Source organism: Gymnoscopelus braueri, assembly GCF_963280865.1.
Source record: "Gymnoscopelus braueri genome assembly, chromosome: 21".
NCBI classification, from domain to species: Eukaryota; Metazoa; Chordata; class Actinopteri; order Myctophiformes; family Myctophidae; genus Gymnoscopelus; species Gymnoscopelus braueri.
Window position 1 is genome coordinate 13,625,547 of NC_137623.1, and position 19,126 is coordinate 13,644,672.

General features: G+C 43.5%; 3 protein-coding genes and 1 pseudogene across 4 annotated transcripts; all 4 read left to right on the forward strand.

Moving 5' to 3' along the window:
• Positions 1 to 3,178: 3,178 nt before the first annotated feature.
• LOC308076878 (E3 ubiquitin-protein ligase RNF114-like) lies at positions 3,179 to 3,862 on the forward strand (the record flags this gene model as incomplete). The annotated part of the gene is made up of 1 exon (XM_080417398.1): positions 3,179 to 3,862. The coding sequence occupies one exon, from the start codon at positions 3,179 to 3,181 to the stop codon at positions 3,860 to 3,862; it is 684 nt and encodes a 227-aa protein (XP_080273524.1).
• A 3,850-nt stretch (positions 3,863 to 7,712) lies between these two features.
• On the forward strand, positions 7,713 to 8,307 carry LOC308076879 (synaptosomal-associated protein 25-like; the record flags this gene model as incomplete). The annotated part of the gene is made up of 1 exon (XM_080417399.1): positions 7,713 to 8,307. Exon 1 carries the CDS (start codon positions 7,720 to 7,722, stop codon positions 8,305 to 8,307), a length of 588 nt encoding a protein of 195 aa, XP_080273525.1. The 5' UTR covers positions 7,713 to 7,719.
• A 1,809-nt stretch (positions 8,308 to 10,116) lies between these two features.
• On the forward strand, positions 10,117 to 13,249 carry LOC308076880 (transcription initiation factor TFIID subunit 7-like; annotated as a pseudogene). Its single transcript has 2 exons — positions 10,117 to 10,929; positions 13,161 to 13,249. The product of its transcript is annotated as a transcription initiation factor TFIID subunit 7-like (transcript).
• Positions 12,410 to 19,125, forward strand: LOC308076881 (cation-dependent mannose-6-phosphate receptor-like; the record flags this gene model as incomplete). The annotated part of the gene is made up of 5 exons (XM_080417400.1): positions 12,410 to 12,521; positions 13,677 to 13,858; positions 14,352 to 14,518; positions 17,843 to 17,964; positions 18,946 to 19,125. The coding sequence occupies exons 2-5, from the start codon at positions 13,701 to 13,703 to the stop codon at positions 19,123 to 19,125; spliced, it is 627 nt and encodes a 208-aa protein (XP_080273526.1). The 5' UTR covers positions 12,410 to 12,521; positions 13,677 to 13,700.
• Position 19,126: the final 1 nt, after the last annotated feature.

The following is a 19,126-nucleotide window of genomic DNA, read 5'->3' on the forward strand; positions in this document are numbered from 1 at the left end:
GAAAACTTTAGTTACTACTTTGTAGATTTGGATTATTATTAGGCTACAAAACATATATTTACCGCTTCAGCATTTCGGCCAGTTGAAAAAAAGCCGATCTATAAGCTATTTTCAAAATATTTTTAATACATTTAATACATTTGAAAACTTGTGAACTGGGAGTCTGGGACATTCTGTATAATGACTACTTTCCACTTAGGTACTTTAATTACATTTTGATACTGATAAGTCTGTTTTGATATCTATTAATTAATGATTTTATTGTATAATAATAATTGTGATGACGATGATGATTGCACTAGATGCGCCCGGATCTATGTTTTTATGCTATGGTGTTTCATGTCTGCTGTTGTCCTGTACTGTCTGTATGTTTTAAACCACTACTCTGGCTGTAAACCCAATTGCCCTTCTGGGACATTAATAAAACTTGAACCTTGAACCTTGAACCTTGTATAAGACATATTGTATTGGGTTTAAAACATTAACAGCCATGTTACGTGCATAAAAGGCCACCAAGTGATTTGCCAGACTGCACACAACCCCAGTATGCAGCCATGAACTTTACTTCAGTCAGTAGGCCTACACGCCACGGTAGCCTAGTTGAAATGTTGTTGATTCGTCTCGCTGGCACCTGGAGTTTATACATCATTGATAACCGTGGATGGCTGTGAATTCCGGACACTCCATTCTACATTGCCTGAGCACCCTGGCGGTGGGGCTCGAAGTACATCATCAGACGAGGTCATCATGGCACTGGGAGTGAAAACAATTCAGCCACCTCGGGTATCAGACTGTAAACAGACCACTTAATATTAGGAACTTTCTGCGCTGTCGAGGCAGAAGAGACTTTTTCATTATAGACCACAGTCGCATTTAGACTGCTTGTTTATAACTGCCTCCATCTTTTCTGTTTTGTGCTAAGTAATTGTTGTGAATATTATACAATGCTCTTTCCTCTACCTAACTTTTCGTTACCTAACTCCTCGTAGGCTATGCAGTTTCACATCACTGACATAATGAAAAAGTAATTGGCTTTCTTTATGTTAGGGGTGCAACCTGTCCTGGATGGAAGTGCTGAGGTGCAGTGCTTCTTAACCTTATTTCCTGTCCCCTTTGTCACCCTAACGTTTCTTGGTAAAACGCTAGCCTAGAACTGTTTACATGTTTGCAGAAATGACAGTTATCTACAGAATACATCTACAAGACTTCCTGTAAATCGGGGAGGCTATAGCGCCCCGTGCGGGAGGCCATATTGCACCCGTGGTGAAAGCCTGCTGATGTTGCTCAACATCGGGTCCCTGTTAGCCACAGCACATCCTCCCATCAGCACATCTGTCTGACAATCCAGGATGTGGCAAAGGGGCCCTGCCGATGTCTTCGCTTATCTCACCTGATGAACTTTTGCACTTCACTCACTTACACATGTAGGCATAATTTATTTGTGTAATAGCTACGCCCATACGAGACCGCCTCGGTGGGCTGTCCAACACTAATTCTGCCAATGTATATATGTGACTGCTTGTCTTTCAATAAATGAGAACATGTTGACTTGGACGCTTGTTTGAGACTCAATGTGTTCCCGATCGATCGCTCCTCTTCTATGCTGCTTTAACTGAGACATCACCTTGTGTTTTCCTATGAACTTTCTCTCATCCACATCATCTGACCAGACTTTGAATGACCTAGAGAATAAATCATTACAGTTATGAAATACAAATAACCTATATTTTAAAACGTCGTTGTGTGTCCTTTTTTATATACCTTTTTAAGGTCTATCTGATTATTTGTCAGATCCTGGTTTTCAATCGATAGGTTGGTTAATTATTGATATAATTTTCTAACATATCAGATACCAATACTTTTGTACATGCAAGTTCTATTCCTATCCATTCTGTTCTTGTCCTTGTTCCATATCTTCTGGTCCACTGTACAATGCTGTATATATTCTCTATGTGTGTATTAAACTTCAGAGCTTGTCATGTGATACTGCCTGGTGTCATCTGGTTCTCTGCGCGTGCGACTCAACAGAAGCATTCACTCACCACCCTCAGTTAGATGGAGACTCTGAGGGACCATATGGTTGGTCAACCGAAATCACAACAAATCAAATACTGCCTGTTGGGAACGATGCCTGTTGGGAACAAATACCCCACCGGTTATGCAATACCCGTTGTACTCGTCGTACTCATTTTCAGAAAACTCATTGTACCTGTCTGTCTGTCTGTCTGTCTGTCTGTGTCCCTTATGCCATTGGTTCTCAAAGTGGGGTCCGGGGACCCCCAGGGGTACTTGAGGGGGTTCCAGGGGGTCCCCAGCTAAATGATGGATAGGAACCAAATGGACCCTTATGGGTCTGTAACTCTGAGAGTGTACAAATGGAACCAAATGGACCCGTTCCATTTGGTTCCATTTGTACACTCTCAGAGTTAAATTAACATTGATTTTACAATATAAATTGGGGTCCCAGAGATATAAATGCCATTCAATGGGGGTCCGTAGCCTAATGCATGTCAAACTGGGGGTCCTTGAAATTAAAATGGTTGAGAATCACTGCTAGAGCCGTAAAAATCATCTCTTATGTTATGGGGATCCCTGGCATATCTTTTCAAATGGGGGTCGGCGGGCTAATAAGTGTCAATTTGGGGTTCCTTGACATGAAAAAGTTTGAGAACCACTGCCTTATGCCCATATATGGAGATCCCTGTATGTGTCCGTCTGTCAGTATACCCTTTATGCCCTAATATGGAGATCGCTGATGTCATCAATATGACGTCAGAGTACTGAAATCGGTCGGATAGTTCACAAAGAGGGTGCGTTCCTCATGGATCTCCATATATGGAGATCCATCTCCCCATGATGGTTCTAGACAACCACTGATCCGACCGACTTACCACTCAGATCACCCCCTCGTATTCTTGGCGATACAGCTTGAAATAGATTGGTCAGACGGTTCTCGAGATATGTGGGGGACACACTCACTCACGCACACTCACACAATACCCGCTGTTATGCATGCCCTGAGAGGGGGCGTGGCTATGGCTTTGCTGGCGTATAGGTATAGCCATGGAAACGCAGAACTCCAGTCCATAAAAGGCGTGACTGCACTGGCGACACCACACAAATGACCTGTATATAGCACCCCCCAGTCCTCCCAACTTGTAGTTGGTGAAGCAAAGAAATGGCGAGGTTTGGCGATTGGAGCTCTGTGCAAAGCGAAAACGTCTTTGCAGGAAGCAATGACTTAGAGTTAACTTGTCCGATTTGTCTGGAGATCTTTGATAGACCAGTAACAACACAATGCGGACATACATACTGTCAGGGTTGTCTTCAGGAGTGTCTGAGTCGCCCTGACCCCGTGTGTGCCATGTGCAGGACAGACCTGCAGGGCAATAATTGGGCCAAAGCTACTGCGCTAGAGGCCCTCATCCACTCGTCCGTGGAGCCTTGCAAGGGCTGTGCAGCTAAGGTGGGCCTGACTTATATGAGAAGCCATACAGCTGCCTGCGCTAAATATCAAGAGTATATTGAGGAGGGAGTGAAGGCCACCGCACAGAGCCGGCAAGCTGTCATCAAGCCTGTGCCGAATCGTCACACCTTCACCTGCCCCTACTGCGACTTTCGGAACCTGGATCAGGATGGCCTAGCTGAGCACTGCACCGCCCAGCATGCCCGGGACGCACACCCGGTGGTGTGTCCCATCTGTGCCTCTATGCCTTGGGGAGACCCTGAATACAGGAGCGGAAACTTCCTCCGGCATCTGAAGACGAGGCACTCTTTTGCCTATGACACCTTTGTTGATTACTCAGCGGATGAGGAAGTAATGATACAGGAGGCTCTGGAGCGGTCCCTCGTGAACCAGTGAATTGTGAAGAACAATCCACTAAAGGACAGACGAGAAAGGTGTCTTGGTGAGAAGGGAAAGTGGTCGTATGTCTATCAAACAGACAGTGGAATATCTAATGGCCATCCACCTCAGAGGGAATGGACATCAACCATGATCTAGAAATTGACATAGCAAAACAAAAACAAAACATTTCCAAAGTTGGCTAACTTGAGGGCAAAATGCAAATGTTACCCATTAAAGTGCTGTTAATGTATAGTCTACTTTAATGGATTACTCTGTATATTACTGTCCAAGCTCAACATCAAACTACTGATATTTTGCAGTACACAATAGATATAGAAGCTGTATCTCTGGCTGCCAATAGTTGATTTGTGTTTTCCTGTCTCTTTTGAATGTATCTCTATTTATTTATTTATTTTGCTTTTATTTGGGTGGCTGTTTCCTTCCAGAGATCTACTGAAAAGAATAGATAACATGAGGGTCAAACTCTATGTTTTATTCTAACGAATGCAGTATCTGTTTGAGTGTTGGAGGCCAGTCTATGACGTCAATAACCTGTGATGCACTAACTTGAGAGAGTTCGGGTATCTCCAAATACGGGCCTTAGTGTTTCAACTAATCCGCAAAGCAGAGAGAGATTCCTGAATTAATAATAAATATAGATGATAATGTCTTTGACGCTGCTGTTCCTCACTTCCAAAAGCTCCTAAGTCTTAATATTCCAACCCACTATCAAGTGTGATGGAGAGAGAGAAGGGACAACAAAGTGAAGGGAGGACCTCGTCTTCCAAACAGAGAGCTCAGAGACCTGGAGGCTCCTCCACCCGTTTTCATCACAACAGCGCGGTAAAGTGAGTGCAGCACCATGTTCATGAACATAAAATACAATTGGAGCATCTTTAGAATTGGGGCACTTGCGTGGCGTAGAGGTAAAACTCGCCCACCTCTGCAGAAACCTTTGATTCTAGATTGAGTTTCTTTTTCTTCTTTTTTTTTTCTTGGGTCTTCTGGGGTGTAAAGGTAAAGTACTCACCCAGCTCCGTTTTTTTTTAAGTCTGTGTACAAATAATAAAAGAATGAGCAAACCAGAGTACGGGGGAAGAAGGCAATCAGTCCACAATCTTTATTTTTATTTTTGGGGGGAGGGGGGACTCTCATAGCAGTACATCGTTAGAATTCCAAGCCTCCAGTCCAATGCCCTCCATATTGGCCTCAAGGGTTGGATTGGGGCTAGAGGGGAGGGGGGAGGCAGCCACTTTTTGAATTAAAACAAATGATGTAGAAATATGTAGAAACATATTCACACATTTTGAGAATTTGCCCAAACAGGAAAGCCAAGGTTATGTGGTTAACATACATTTTAGTTCAACTAGCTACTCAGGAACGATGCAAGTTGGAAATGCATGCCCCACCTGGTTATGCAATACCCGTTGGCACTGAGATTACCCATTGTACCCCTGTCTGCCTGTTCCCCTTTTATGCCCATTATGTAGTTCTGTGTCAGGCATTCTCAAATAATATGGAGTCCAGGCCAGTCTATGATGTCAGTATACCATATTGATGGCATCAGGATAGGTGATTAGATATTTTGTGGGAGATTTGCTGATGCCACTTCCCACTTGGCGCATCAGTCCCACAGTCCTCTGTGATACGCACGCTGGGTTTGAATTCGATTGGTCCTTGTATGGGCATGCCCATATAAGGTTCTCGACATATGTGAACTATAGACGTACACACAGACGGATGGATGGACTGAGATTTCATGCGTTTATATGATTGTGAAATTGTGATATTATCGAACGTAAAAAAATAAAAGACACAACTTTATTAAGAGAATAACTAGTTGAAGGCTAAAAACTAAAAGAAAAACATTCAAATTAAAAGGCAGAAAGGCTCATTTGAATTAGGCAGGGAAAGTGATGAGAGTTGGGAGTCAGTTCCAAAGGGAGGGGGCTGCAACTGAGCCCTGTCACCCCAGGTGAGTTGCTTTGTTTTGGGGATGTCCAGGAGGCTGGCATCGCCAGACCAATTGAATGGACCCTTCGCTAAGCCCCACCCACTCCACTCTGTGACTGGTGGTGCGAAGTTAGTCACACCCAGGCCTGGCAGCGCCTGGCAAGCTCTGCTTCTCACCCATTGACTTGCATGTTAAATGATGGCTTTTCCCCTTAAAAATAATCGATCATTTCAGGAGCAAGAGCTTCAAAATCTCTTCTAAATCTAGTCAACAAGGCCTGCAGTAGGCTATGCACTGGACAAATGTGCATAATATTATTTCAATAAACTAAAAACATGGGAAATGTTAGAGGGAGTAATAGCTATGGATACACGACGGTCGACTGTCATGACCGTCATGGATGAACTTCAACCTGGTGTTTGCACTTTCTCCATTTATGGCTCGTACATCTACATAAACGTTCATATTTCAAATATTAAGTGCTTATCCCATGGCCACGGATGTTACATTTATGTACGGGCTCTCAGAAGTACCCGTATCATCCGTATTGTTCAATAAAAAGCATTTTCTCCATATGCTTTCAACTGAGCGACCCTATCGGTTGGTAGGTGTATTGCAATCTGATACATTATGAGAAAATGGCCACTGATCGGATTAAAATGCTTTTTATTGAACAATACAGAATATACGGGTACTTTTGAGAGTCCCGTGCATAATTGTAACATCCGTGGCCATGGGGTAAGCACTTTATAATTTGAAATCTGAACGTTTATATAGATGTACGGACCGTAAATGGAGAAAGTGCAAACACCAGGTTGAAGTTGATCCATGACTGTAACGGGAGTTTTCATGTACCGCAGGGTAAGACTGCAGTAGCAGTTAATAAATAGAAAACAGGCAGCGCTGTGATTCTGAATTTTGGTACGATTACGGTGATTAGTAGCCTATTATTGACACCACCTGGGCGAGTGAGTCGTGTAACTTTCCTGACGTTAAGCTGTGTATGTGTTCATCAACACAGCCAGTTTTGCAGTGCAGATTTCAGCTTGGGAAAAGCAGCCTCCAACGGGTTTGGGACGGGTACGTGGTTCATAGTCACCATTGCGTTATCGTGGTATTCTTGCTATTATGTTGCAAATGATTGTGTGTGTGCGGGCGAAATAACATTGACAGCTATGGCAGGTGACGAAAGCTTGCCAGACCTATGCCAGGCTAACAACGGTTGCTAAGCTGGCATTGGACAATCGCTTTTGGGGTGGGGTTTAGCGAAGGGTCCATTGAATTCAGTCTGACCAGAAGCAGGGATAAAACATCCCCACCGGCAATAAAAAAGGAATGAAAAACAGAGGCATGGATTCTCGGCAAATCGAACCTTGCCCCTGGTGAAGCTTACTGTAACCACTCATCCTAAGTCGCTATGGAGCTTGTAGGAAACCTTCTGCCTTCCTTCAAGCCTTTCCATGCCAAGGACCCACAAATAACCAGAGCCTCTGAAAAAGACATTTATCAGTGCAGTGTTTTGATAGATTAGCCTCAAACAGACGGACACGCACACACACTTTGTCAAATTGCTAATTTGGATAAAATAACCGCTGTGTTATGCCTGCCAAGGGCATGGCTATGGTGGCAATGCGCTATGGAAACTCATTATGGGTATGGCTGGTGATGTCACAACACGTCACAAATGATCTGTATATAGTGCCCCCCCCCCCCCTCCCGGATCTAAATTCCACCTTGGTGCAGTTAACGGAATGAATCTCGAAATACCTCAACCACGTTCACATGCCTTAACGGTATCTCCAAACACGTAAGCTTGACTGACTAAAAAAGTATCAACGCTCCACCGGAGGCGTGCCCTCCAATCAGGACGACAGTCAGTAACATGGCCTCTTATATGACAGCGGCGGAGCAGATCACCATGAAGGCCAACCAAGTGTCCGACGAGTCACTGGAGAGCACCCGGCGGATGCTGCAGATGGCGGAGGAGAGCAAACAGACGGCCGCCACCACCATGGTGATGCTGGACCAGCAAGGAGAACAGCTGAGGCGTGTGGAGGGCGTCACGGATAAGATCGCCAAGGACATGACCCAGGCCGAGAAAAACCTGAAGGAACTCACCAAGTGGAAGCTGAAGTGGAGGTTCAAGCAGTGGCTCAAACGTGCCTGGGGGAGCGGCGCCGAGGGCGGCAACGCAGTTGAAGGCGGGGGGACTGTGACCTCCAAGCAGGCCTCGGGCGTTCCCAGCAACCAGTCCACCCATCTCAACCTTTCTTCACTCTCAGGACCCTACATCGAGAGGATAACCAATGACCGGCGGGAGGACGAGATGGAGGAGAACTTGGTCGCGGTGGGCGGCATCCTCGGCAACCTGAGGGCCATGGCCATCGACATGGGCAGCGAGATCGACAAGCAGAACGAGCAGATCGGCCACATCACGGGCGTGGTGGACGTGAACAAGGCCCGCATCGATCAAGTGAACCAGAGCGCCAACAGGCTCATCAGATAAGACAAAGGAAACCTGCTTCCGGCTGCAACCCATCTACTTTGAGCCTCTATTTCCCAGTCACTCAGAAGAATTAACCCATTTAGACCGGGAAAGAATCACCCATTTAGACTGGGAAATAATCTGTGTATTTTTTTGTTGATTCTTTAGATTTTTTGATTTCTTTGGCTATTAAAACAAGACCAGGAGACCTGGTTCTGCCAGACCCAGACTTCACATGACGTGTCAGCCTGTGTCTATGCATGTATGGACGAAAGGGGGACAGACTTTTATGGCTGGGGCCTAAGGACAAAGTGACCAAAACCTGTTTTTTGCCCATGTATGGAGAAAACAGGTACAAAACATGCCCATGTATGGACGAAAGGGGGACAGACTTTTATGGCTGGGGCCTAAGGACAAAGTGACCATGCCCATGTATGGAGAAAACAGGTACAAAGCCTTATGTAAGCCAGACCCCCTGGGTCCGGCAAAAAAAGCAGATCTACAAGCTCATAGCGCGGCACCGAGTGTCGCGCTACGAGCTTGTAGATCTGCTATTTTTGAAAAATCTTGAACATTTGTGCAAATCTTCGAATATTTTTAAAGCAACATTTTTTAACTAAAATCTTTGCTTCAGGGGATTCTACAAATGTCTTCTAAATCCTAACAGTTTTCTGAAAAACGTATGTTGCCATAATATCAGTGGTGCTCAAACTTTGTCATTTGCCACAAAGTGATATGCATTTGGCCGCGGACCCCCATCTCAAAATATTTTGTTCCAGGGACCCCAATGAAGCAAAGATTTGAGTTACAAATGTTCCCTTTAAAAATATATGTTCAAAAATCCGCACAAACGTTAAAGATTTTTCAAAAATAGCAGATCTACAAGCTCATAGCGTGGCACTCTGGGTCGCGCTCTGAGCTTGTAGATCTGCTATTTTTGTTTCCTAGGGCGTTGTGGGCATCACTTCCTGTCGATTTGATCAGGTATCAGGGATCAAATCGACAGGAAGTGATGCCCACAACGCCCTAGGAAACCTGTGGATAGGATTTCAACATAATACGAGATTCAGACCCATACTCCATATTTCTGCTGTTAGTCAAGATATCCCTGGATCACACTGGCAGACATCACTGGTTAGCTTCTGATGTTCTCTGGGAATAGTGGGGACCTTTAAAAACATTTTGAAATCTTTTATACTTTTTGAAATACTAGAGGTTCGGGCAGCTACGCAGCCCTCACATCTAGAGTTCGGGCTGCTATGCGTCCCTCACACCTACACCACACCTCCGATCCCGACTGATCTGCCCAAATATGGATATCTCTGTATCTGTCTGTCCTTGTCCCTTTTAATGCGCATATATGGAGTTCCCTGATGTCATCAGTAGCCTATATGCCCACATATGGGCATGCCCCCTTTTGTGCCCATAGATGGAGCTGATTTGTCTGCTCCTGATGCCATGACGACACATTGAGGTTAGCACACTACATATTTGGGCACAAGTGACATGGGCGTGATGATGTGGGTTTTCCCATTAGCCACTTTTTTTTTCACTTTCACAATAGCTATGACGTCCGTCATGAAGTATGATGCACCCACTTGGGAGAGTTCAGGAATGGATGGCATCATTCTTCTTTTTAGATCGTCATAACTAGGTACTCTCCGAATATGGAGATTGAGCCCACTAATTAAAGTTAAATAGGGCCCATGAACGCAGCACGAATACACCGCAGAACAATCTACTTGTTCACGTTACCGGGATATTGCTGTCTCGACATTATTGCAGCAGTGTTAGCTGTCGCATGCAAAAAAAAAAGCAAGGAAAACAATAATGACTTCTAAAGACAAAAGACGAAAAGTTGGGAAGTCGACGAATAGCGAAACAACGGAGGATGCTCCCATCGAGCAGGAGAGTCAGTTTATCCTCAGGCTGCCCATGGAGTACGCATCGACGGTAAGAAGCATTGCTCAGTCTACCAGCGCGAAAGACAGACTCACCATCAAGCTGCACCCGGACGGTCATCACGGAATAGTGAGAGTGGACCGCGTCCCCTTGGCCTGCAAGCTGATGGATCTGCCCTGCGTCCTGGAGTCGCTGAAAACGGTCGACAACAACACCTTTTACAAGACTGCCGACGTCAGTCAGATGCTGGTGTGCACGCTAGACGGAGACCTAAACCCGCCCACCGAAAGCGCCGCCAAGAAGAGCAAAAAGGACACAGACAAGGACAAGAGGTTTCTCTGGAAACACGGCATCGCTCGCCCCCTGAAGAACACGCGCAAGAATAGATTCCGTAAGACGGCGAAGAACAAATACGTCGAGTCTCCCGACGTGGAGAAACAGGTGAAGAGACTGCTAAGCGACGACGCAGAGGCCGTCAGCGTCTGGTGGGAGGTGATAGCGACGGACGAGTGCAAAGAGAAGACGGACCAGCATGGCTCTCCGGACGACCCGGACTCCTCACCGCCGGGCACCTCATCGGGGCCCAAGCCGGGCCAGAGGTCTACCATCCCCATGAGCCATCGTGACGAACTGACGGAGCTCTTCGGAGACATCAGCAGCAGCAGCGAGGAGGAGGAGGAGGAGGATCAAGGGCAGTGGCAGAGGACGAAGACCTGAACATCTGGAACATTGCTTATCAAAGTGGGGTCCGGGGACCCCCAAGGGTCCTTGGGGGCGGGGGGGTACCAGGGGTCCCCAGCAAAATTAGTTAATTAAAGCGTCACAATCATTTTAACCCCTTTATCCATATTTTATATTTTGGCTATTCAAAAATAGCAGATCTACAAGCACCGAGTGCCACGCTATGAGCTTGTAGATCTGCTATTCTTGAAAAATCGTGAACATTTGTGCAGATCTTTGAATATATGTTTTTTAAAGCGAACATTTGTAACGCAAATCTTTGGTTCTGGGGGTCCCTGGAAAAAAATATTTTGAGATGGGGGTGGGGGTCCGCGGCCAAATACACATAATTTTCGGGGTCCTTGACATGAAAGGGTTTGAGAACCACTGATCTTCTCCAGTGTGGATAAGCAGACAAATTTCCAAGATGGATGATCAGAGAACCTGTGGTGGCTTGGGGCCCCATGCCATTTATTGACGTTCGATCGGGACCCTTAAAGCTAATGCTGATCAAGGAGATCCTCTCAATCCATGGACCATTGGTTGAGAAACAGTGGAATATACAGTATAGACATGGGACACATGCATAGCAAGTGTTACCAAAGCAATAATCGGTAGCACTTGCTATGCATCCCATGTGTATAACGCATTATACACATACTTCTAAGGCATTGTAATCTGATCATAATCCTTTATAATCATATTTATAAGAGCTTATAATATTCCAATGCTCAAAAATATTATTTTCCAATATTAACTGGTTGATGGGGTAGGATTTGGGAATCATGACATTTTGCTAAACATTCATGCTAAAACACACTATAGTAGTAAAATATATACCTTATAAATAAAAGGCCCTGTTACAATGTTGAGCAGAAACAGGAGCACATCTAGCATAAGACTGAATAATACATGTGTGTTTGTGGGGGGATTTTTATGGGTTTCTTAACAAGCATCTTTGCCAATAACAGTGCACTTTCAAAGTTTGAAAGTGCACTGTTTGAAATTCAAACATATAAAGCGTTTGTTTTCTTTAATGAAGAAAATACACAAATGCACATCCACATGATGTTGTCAGCCAGGGAGAGGGGAGGGGGAGGGTGGTGGGATGGTCGGGGGAGAAGCAAACCACGCCTACTTAGGAGACCATTTGTAGGATTTGTGTACTATTTCACCTCTAGTAGCTCCAATTGAGATTGTGTATCTCCCTATATTAACAATCTTTGGATGCAACTTGCAATTATCGTATTTTTTCATAATTGAGCGCAGCCCACATTTATTGGAAACTCACCAGCAATCGCTACACTGTTGTAACTTGTATGTACATTACAGTTGGATCGGGTATTCGGGCTCTATTAGAATGTGACAACGCCCACCGTTCCCAACTCTTCTAATGTAGAGTGAAAGAAGCCCCGCCCAGGAGGGCCCTACTGGGCGGGGCTACCCCCGATTAGGGGTATAAAGGCTGCACGCGACTACTACAGCTGAAGTCAGCAGACATTAGGCAAGACAAGATAACAGTCGTCAGGTGGTCCATCATCATAAAACTTCATCCTGAAACTGAATGCTGTTCTGTTATCTAAATAACATTCCTTGAGTCTGGACTCGTGAAGGTAGGTCCATGTGACGTTATTCAAACTCTCGACGTATTTTTCCTTTTTTTAAGGTGACTTCAATTTATTTAACGTAACCCTCTTTCCAACCTGGGCATGTAATTTCAATTTTTGTTTTAAAAAGTCCATCATTTAATACGTTTTTCTAAAATAGCAGATCTACAAGATCACAAGGCATCGCGCTGCGATTCAACCTGACTCAACCTAAAATACTCATAACCCTTTATAACACTGTTTCTCAACCAATTGTCCATAATTGTCCGACACATGTTCTTAAATGATGACTGTTAAGGGCTTGATATAATTCATTGCACGATACTACATGCAACACATGTAATCAAGCCCTTAATTAACTGTCATTATTTAACTGAAATATAATGCTAGTGGGCAGTTTTTGAGTATTTCTCTTACTTCATCCAGCCTTCTATATTAAATTCATGTTAACTGAAGAGTGAGCAGACACATGCTATTATATGGGCACATTTCCTAATAATGATGACTCAACCTCCACTTCTTGAGATTCCAATTCCCTTTTCTGTGGAAGTTCCAGTAACTGCTGTCAACAACATTGACGTGTCATCTTAGGTCACCAGGTCATTGAGTGAACTGTTTCTCAACTAGTGGTCCATGAACCACTAGTGGTCCATGACATGATCACGGTCAACTATCCAATCAGTCATCATTACCAGTGTAACAGAGTGGTTCGCTACCTCAGCCTGATGGCCTGAAAATCTAATATCGGGGAGACCCGGGTTCGAATCCCGGGCGTTACACCAGCACACTACTCATCGTGATGTATTAATCATTTGTTATCACGGTTGTTTTCATGACGTTGCTTCTTTTTGCATCTAAAGTGAACTCTACAAAACTAAGTGGTTACACCTTTTCACTATATTTGAGATGTTTTTAATTGTTTGGATAACGCGTCATGCCCAAAATAGGGACACCAGGGTTAAAGTGGTTAATTATGTAAATTATTGGAAGTCTGGAGCTCTCTGCTGTTGCCACCGGACCCGACTCCGGATAAGCGGGTGAAGATGGATGGATGGATGGACATAAAATGCAATAAATGGGGATTGTTGTAAATGTGTCTGACTGTACATGTCTTTTTTTTTGTGTGTTCCTCATTTTACTAACATTCTTCCTCATATTTAGCAGGTGTCACACAGACCCAGCAGAATGGCTGCACTGCTGCTGAGCCTGGCAGTTCACGTGGTGCTGCTGAGCGGTGGAGGACATGCCACTGCCGTCACCGACAACTGCAAACTGTCCGTTGACACTCCGGACTCGTTAGACCGCAAAGTCCTCAGTCGGCTAGAGCCACTTACCAAACAGAAGTAAGAACCTGATTCACTGTACTGGCCTGTTTGATATCCGGGCAATTAACCACTTAAGCCCTATATACACTTCACACAACAAATAGCAAAAAAGTTGCCAATCTATAAGCTTACAAGGTCTTTCGATGTGACACGTTATGAGCTTGTAGAATGACTACAGGTTATTTTGGTCCCGGCCTGTGCGTGCATACTGGTTCTTATCACTGTGACGTTGTCTATAAATGCGTCTATAATGTACATTACTGTGACATTTTTCTCATGAAATGGAAATATATCCCTGCCTATTATGGGGCTCAAGTTTTTGCCCCATTCTGCTTGTTTTTCTGTATATTCTCCAAAACTGAAGAACAGATTTGTATTAAACTTGGTTTTGAAGGTTTATCATGGGGCAAGGAATAACTGATTAACTTTTCACACCAGTTCGCCGAAAGGGGTAATTTTTGGGCATATGGATGTTTTACGTATTAAACAGGCTTGGTTTTCTGGTTGACAGCTTCACTGTAGAAGAGACGGATGCTTCCAAAGAGGGTTACACCTTCACACTGCAGATATGTGGTGATGCAGGGGGGGTCCCAGGAGCTGGGGTTATTCAGGTGGACAAAGGAAAGAAGAAGACAACCATAGTTGGCTCGTATAACTCAACGCAGGCCATTGGCGGAAGTAAGTATACAAACATCTGCCTCCTGGTGGCGTTATAACCAGGGGTGCAATGCTCACTGGACGGCCTTGCACGCCGTGCCGGAACCTATTTGACCAGGAGCACACGCAGGCACACGCATAGATTTAAAACTACTTTAAATTCGCACCTCAACAAAGTTTTCAAAGGCTCCCGACTCACACCTAGCGAATTAACATAGGAATAAGCCTAGATGCATATCAATTGTCCATTGTGTGACTTGCAGTGTAGGTGTTAAGCGACGTACGCGTCACATCATTGAATAGAGTGCAAGAACATACCAAATGAGCATTGCATGCCTGGTTATAACAGATTTGGGGCAGAGGTTCTGCCCTGACCTCCACGCCTTTGGCCTTGCGGAGACAAAAATAGCTAACTGTATATATTTTTTACATTTTACCAATTGCTCGAATGCCCAGTTAAAAATCGCTATCATTTTAGAAACCAATAAAAAAAATATTAACACTCATCTTTTAATTATTATCATTACAAACTAATCAAAATAACCCTTGTTGTAAAAAAAACTAAGCTGTCTTTTAAATGTAAAACATGTTATAGTGCCCTAAATATCTACATCTGGTTCAGTTCATTGAGCAGTTAAGCTGTATCTTGAAACAACTTCGTCTCTCATCCGCTGAATGACACACAGAGTACAGTAAACTCAAAGCATGCATTGCATTGCCATCCCTTTCTCTATTAGTAGGGGGTACTAAGCACAAAAAATGGCCAAATCGTTACGCGGCGGATAAAAGCATGAAATTTGATACAGATGTCCCTTGGGTCATCCTAAAACATCCTAGAAGGGGTGCCCAAAAAAATCTTAAACAGGAAGTGACTTATGGACATAATTCAAAATGGCCACCTAAACTGTTGACCGTTGACTCAAAAGACACCAAAAGAATCTCCAAAAAGCATAAAATTTGGCACATATGTCCCTTGGGTCATCCTAAGACATCCTAGAAGGGGTGCCCAAAGGAATCTGAAACAGGAAGTGAGTTATTGACTAAATTGAAAATGGCCGCCTAGTGTTGTCGATTGACTCAAAAGACAACTAAAGAATCTCATAAAAGCATACAATTTGGCACACATGTCTTTTTGGTCATCCTAAGACATCCTAGAAGGGGTGCCCAAATAAATCTTAAGCAGGAACTGAGTTATTGACAAAATTGAAAATGGCCGCCTACAGTGTTATCTATTGACTCAAAAGACAACTAAAGAATCTCATAAAAGCATACAATTTGGCATACATGTCCCTTGGGTCATCCCAAGACATCCCAGAAGGGGTGCCCAAAAAAATCTTAAACAGGAAGTGAGTCATTGACAAAATTGAAAATGACCGCCTACAGTGTTGTCGATTGACTCAAAAGACAACTAAAGAATCTCATAATGGCATACATGTCCCTTGGGTCATCCTAAGACATCCTAGAAGGGGTGCCTGAAATTATCTGAAACAGGAAGTGAGTTATTGACTAAATTGAAAATGGCTGTGTACAGTCTTGACAGATGATGCAAAAGACACTCATAAAAAATAATCTCATAAAAGCATGAAATTTGGTACAAATGTCCCTTGGGTGATCTGAATGCATCCTAAGGGGTGCCAAAAAAAGTTTGAATAGTCTCTCAATGGAAAACACTCCTCCCACACGGGCTGCACTGCTACAATATTCAAATCGAGCAGCCAATCTTGCATTTGGTCCAGAAGCCTGAAAGCTATGCAATCTCTACCATCTCCTGACAAATAAATTAAAGTCGCTGATTCGTGGACACCTTTATGGACACTCTTGCCAGAGGCTGCTTAAGTTTGTAGAGAACTCAAGTGTGGCTGCAAAGCTGAGCCCTTCTGTTCGAGAAAGTGTAGATGCCGGGATGCTGGGTTACCTTGCAGAGCATTATGCCAATGTGCTGGTAATTGCGAAATGGCACACATGAATACATGTAGTTACTAAACACTAATCACAAAAAAACAGTAATGATCAAGAAGAAAATACATGAGAAGATAGAGTGTAAAACAAGCAAGAAGATGTAGAGTGCAAAATAAATAAGATGCAGAGAGTAAAATAAGAATATGCAGAGTAAGATAAGATGCAAGAGTAAAATAAATGAGAATATGCAGAGAGTTAGATAAATAAAGAAGATTCAAAGAGTACAATAAAAAAATTATGCAGAAAGTAAAATAAATAAGTGATGTAGAAATGAAAACAGAAGGTAGACTACAAAATACGGCAAGTTATGCACTGCATAACCTGTCGTATTGAGTCTGCATAATATGCAGACTGCCATGGTCAACTGTTTAAACAGCCATTTAGAATTTCTTCAACATGGTCCCTTCCTAAAAAGTTTAATAAACAAGCAAACAAATAAATAACCCCTTCTAGGATATATTAAGAAGCACTCAATGTACGTACCAAATTATACACTTTTATGACGTCCCCTTATGTTTTCTTTTGTGTCAACTGCTTTTAGGTGGTCACTTCCTGTTTAAAACCTTTTTGGGCACCCCTTGTAGGATGCGTTCAGATCACCCAAGGGACATTTGTACCACATTTCATGCTTTTATGAGATTCTGTAGGTATCTTGCATCATCTTTCAACACTGTAGGCGGCCATTTTCAATTTAGTCAATAACTCACTTCCTGTTTCAGATTATTTTTGGCACCCCTTCTAGGATGTGTTAGGATGACCCAAGAGACATATGTGCCAAATTGTATACTTTTTGGAGATTCTATAGGCTTTTTGAGTCAATCGCCAACACTGTAGGCGGCCATTTTCAATTTAGTCAATAACTCACTTCCTGTTGAAGACTTTTTTGGGCACCCCTTCTAGGATGTCTTAGGATGACCCAAGGGACATGTGTGACACATTTTATACTTTTTGGAGATTCTTTAGTTGTCTTTTGAGTCAATCGACAACACTAGGCGGCCATTTTCAATTTGGTCAATAACTCACTTCCTGTTTCAGATTTTTTTGGGCTCCCCTTCTAGGATGTCTTAGGATGACCCAAAGGACATGTGTGCCACATTTTATGCTTTTTGGAGATTATTTTGGTGTCTTTTGAGTCAACGGTCAACAGTTTAGGTGGCCATTTTGGATTTTGTCCATAACTCACTTCCTGTTTAAGATTTTTTTGGGCACCCCTTCTAGGATGTTTTAGGATGACCCAAGGGACATCTGTATCAAATTTCATGCTTTTATCCGCCGCGTAACGATTTTTCACTTAGTACCCCCTACTATATCAGGAGGAAACCTCCAGAGTGTCATTTTCAAACCTTCTTTTGGCTATTCTCTCTGACACTCTGCTGCCCCCTGCAGGTGACTGGGTGATGCTGATCTACAAAAACGGTGACAAATACGGTGAACAGACTGAACACTGTAACAAAGAGCTGAGGAAAGCCATTATTATGATCTCTTGCAACAGGACTGCGAACCAACCGGTAAGACAGTTGGCGGGTTGACCGACTAAGATTTGTGTGTGAAGAGGAGGGGGGTGGCTTCAGACACATTACGGATCTCTCGCCTCTTTTTCTTTAAACTGTCCTCTTTAAAATCTATGACTGTCTGTATGTTACTTGCATGTCATCTCTCCCATCACCTCACCCCACCTCTCCATACCCATCTCCATTGATGCCTTCCATTTTGTGTGTATTTGATATTCACTGTAGCTTTTTATTTTTACTTTTACTATGTTTATCTTGGTTGTATAAAGCACTTTGGAACCTTTTTTCTTAAAACAAAATCAAGTTTGTAATTATCCTATCCCTCCTCCACTCCATCTCCATGCCCTCTCTCTCTACCGCTATTAAAGGTTTCATGACATTCAGTTTTACAACACATTAAATGTCTTTGTCATGGTCCTTCAAACGTGTATACATTGTTTTAACAGAAAAATCCACTCCAGTGAGCCATTGCAGGTGTTTTTCTCTCACATTTCTAAAGCCTTTTCAACTGCAATGTCAAAAAAATTATCTTTGCCTGCGGGTGTCGCTGTTGAGGGATTTTGCCTGTCAATCATCGCCTCTGCTCCGGAATATGCTCTAAAGACGACCGCAATACTGTTCGGCCACTGTATGTATCTCTATGAACTGTGGCGCTGTTCCTCATTTGGCCTTTCAACGTTGCCAGGTTTAGTGAGAGAAATAAGCAACCACATGGGATCTAAAAACGTTGCCATATTTAGTGAGAGAAATAAGCAACCTGGTATAATATTTTTTTTATATATCTTGTTTGGGTGTAATTGAGGTCATAAACCCCCCAAAAAACATAAAAAATAAAAAAAGTGAAAATGAATGTCATATAACCTTTAACTTGTCCTCTTTGTACCCCCACCCCTCTCCTACCATCCTTTTATGTCTCTCAAACCTCTCTGTCTCTCTCTCTCTCTCTCTCTCTCTCTCTCTCTCTCTCTCTCTCCCCAGAGACCGTTGGAGGTCGTGCTTGAGGAAAGGGACGGGCGGCAACAGGACTGTTTCTACCTGTTTGAGTTGGAATCGGCCGCTGTGTGTCCAGCTGTGGAGTCACATAGCAGTCCAGCTGTGGAGTCACGTCTCAGCACCGGTTCCATTCTACTCATAATGTGCATAATGGCACTCAGTTAAA